Source organism: Photinus pyralis, unplaced genomic scaffold, assembly GCF_008802855.1.
Source record: "Photinus pyralis isolate 1611_PpyrPB1 unplaced genomic scaffold, Ppyr1.3 Ppyr1.4_unclustered_Scaffold1520, whole genome shotgun sequence".
Taxonomy (NCBI): Eukaryota; Metazoa; Arthropoda; class Insecta; order Coleoptera; family Lampyridae; genus Photinus; species Photinus pyralis.
In genome coordinates this window covers 6,860-9,470 of record NW_022171034.1, presented here as the reverse complement: position 1 = coordinate 9,470, position 2,611 = coordinate 6,860, and the positions used below count along the sequence as shown (strand labels likewise).

Here is a 2,611-nt window from a genome sequence, read left to right as displayed (position 1 = left end):
TAGCTCTTAAATACTATCACATGAAATGATATCAAACTTAACTTACCTAGTTCGACTTTTATATAAAGACGTTACCCACCAACGTCTTGTTTCTTTTTTTTTCGCTTCTCTTTCAAGACGTTTAAAGCGGCGATGTAATAAGCCGCCGCCAACGCGGCAATGCGCTGTCGTCGACTTGGCATATTCGAACAGACTAACTACGCCACTGCAAGTTCGTTAAAAAAACAAGTATCCGCCACCTAAGATCGTGTATTGACACGTGTAGTGGGAACGAATGGCTCGGCTCGTCTTTTAACTCGCCAAGCCACGAGCCGAGCCATAGGATCGCCAAGCCTCGAGTAGTGGGAATCCGCCTTGAAAAAGACCAACTTCCATCTAATACAAATGTAAATAAGATGATCACTTGATTTGTTTACTGTCAAGATAACTAGTTTTCGGCTTGTACCACGTCGTTATAGGTGCTTCACACCCAACACCCTGAGGCTTTCTATACCTCTCTTGCCTTGTGAGCTATACCAAGGTCTTATAGGATTGCCATCGGCTCTAGATATTTGTGAGCTACATAGAGCTACATAGTCGAAGTTTGCCAAGCCTGACTGTTGAACGTGAAACCAAATTTTCTGATGTTTCGCAAGACATTGCAGCTTGCATCTTCAGAGAATAGGAATGTCAACTTCTGTTTATTGATGGGTGTTGGCTGTGAAGCACCTATAACGACGCGGTACAAGCCGAAAACTAGTTATCTTGACAGTTCGAGGAACCGCGAAAGCCTCAAAGCTTTTATTGATTTGTATCCAACAGTACTTTGAATATTTAAATACTCGTACATAAGTTTAGATAGATGTCAGTTCGTGGTGCTAGGCAATATTTTCAGTTCGTTAAAGTACTTTTTCCCAGACTCAAAACAGCCCGGTGAAGCGGCAATTACTAGATAGTATGAAATAAAATAATTTACTAAGCAACGAGTTATTACCAGATCTTCGTTTTTTTTGTGTTATTTCCATCTCCGTTGGGTCCGTAGTGCACATCTCAAGTCCCTCTGAATTGATCTCTGTGTGTTCTAAAAATTCATTCTCATTAGCATTGGATTCCAGTCGTCTCTTGCTTAATCCGGTATGCTGTTGTGATGTACTTGGTAAAGTCCTATGCAAATTAGAAGTGGAAGGGTAATCATCCGTGTTTACTGTATCCTCATCATCTCCACTGCTCTTATCGTCATCATCTGCAGTACACTGTATCATCTCAAGAACGTTGGACATGCGAACAATGTCTCTAGTTTCCACTGGCAATCTATATATTTTATTGTGAATATTTTCAGCATGTCCCATAAAATTGGCGACATCCTTAATTATATTGTCGTTAAGATCCATTACTGCACATTGGGTAGCAATTTGTTTTCGTAAAATAGTAACCCTTAGCAGGTGAGGTTCTGCTGCACCGCACAACGATGAAATGTGTCTCATGATTGGACAAGCACGCAAATAACGCTGTCGTGTGCCATCAGTGGACGGAAGGCCAAAAATATAAGGATTCTTAGCAGGCACACCTACACATTCACGATACTTGATAATGAGATCCAAGCAAAGTTCAATTTCCCAATGAACAAGCACTGGTACAGGTCGATTTAATTTTCCTCTAATTTCAAATCGTTTGTACGTACGACTTGCAGTCTTCTCACTAGAGGATAACTTGTTGTAGTCCACGATAAGTCCCTCCACACCCTGTAAGCTTTGATAGTCTCTGATGGTGATTCTCTCCAATTCTCCTGGACGCCGTCGATTAAATACTAATAAAGATATTAAAGTGTACGTTGCCACTGAGTTCCACACTTCAAATACAATGCCAGTATTATTTTGCACCATTCCCAGCAAAATTTTATAGCTTTCTCTGCGTTTCCTTCGGACGTATGATACTAACTTTGAGATATCAGACTTGGATGGTAGTGTAACTTTCTTTTGACGTTGGTGTTCCACTCTATTTTCAATTGCCGTTCGATTCACCTCAGCAGTATTGCACACAGTCAAGAGCGAGAGAAAATCTTCTGCGTCCTTCTTTCGATCAAGATCTCGCTTCTTCAGACATTCCACTTTCCATAAGTTTGCTGCATTCTTCAACAAAGTAGATAATGTGGTTGCAACAGTCGGTGCTCTGTAATGTGTGCCTTCAGGATTAAGACCTGCAACTAAGTTTATTGCCTCTACCACAACGTCATATTTTACAGGGGAAATCATAGATGCCATATCCGTTATTGTTCGGTCTAACGTCCGTGCCTGTAAAATTAATCTTCCCATAAGTCTGATCTTTGCGCGTATCATGTCATCAAAATGCTGATCTGCGTAATTTTTACAGTAGTTGTTTGCGATACATATGCCCAGTTCGTCGTATCTTACTACTGTCACACAATCATCTTGCCTTAAAACTGGAAAAATGCGTGTCTTGAGATTATGACAGGCTTTAGGGTGCAAATCTTGATATACAGCATTGGCAAGTGTAACAGTATTACGTTGTCCAGCAACAATTTTGGCTGAACAAAGTTTGTAGTGGCGGCGTAAATTGGCCTTAAAAAATTGACCATTGCATTGAGGACATGTCAATATTTTGGAGATAGTGG

At 40.7% G+C, this 2,611-nt stretch overlaps 1 protein-coding gene across 1 annotated transcript; it reads right to left on the bottom strand.

Moving 5' to 3' along the window:
- Positions 1–899: 899 nt before the first annotated feature.
- LOC116181658 lies at positions 900–2,315 on the bottom strand. Its single transcript, XM_031502045.1, has one exon. It carries the CDS (start codon positions 2,313–2,315, stop codon positions 900–902), a length of 1,416 nt encoding a protein of 471 aa, XP_031357905.1.
- Positions 2,316–2,611: the final 296 nt, after the last annotated feature.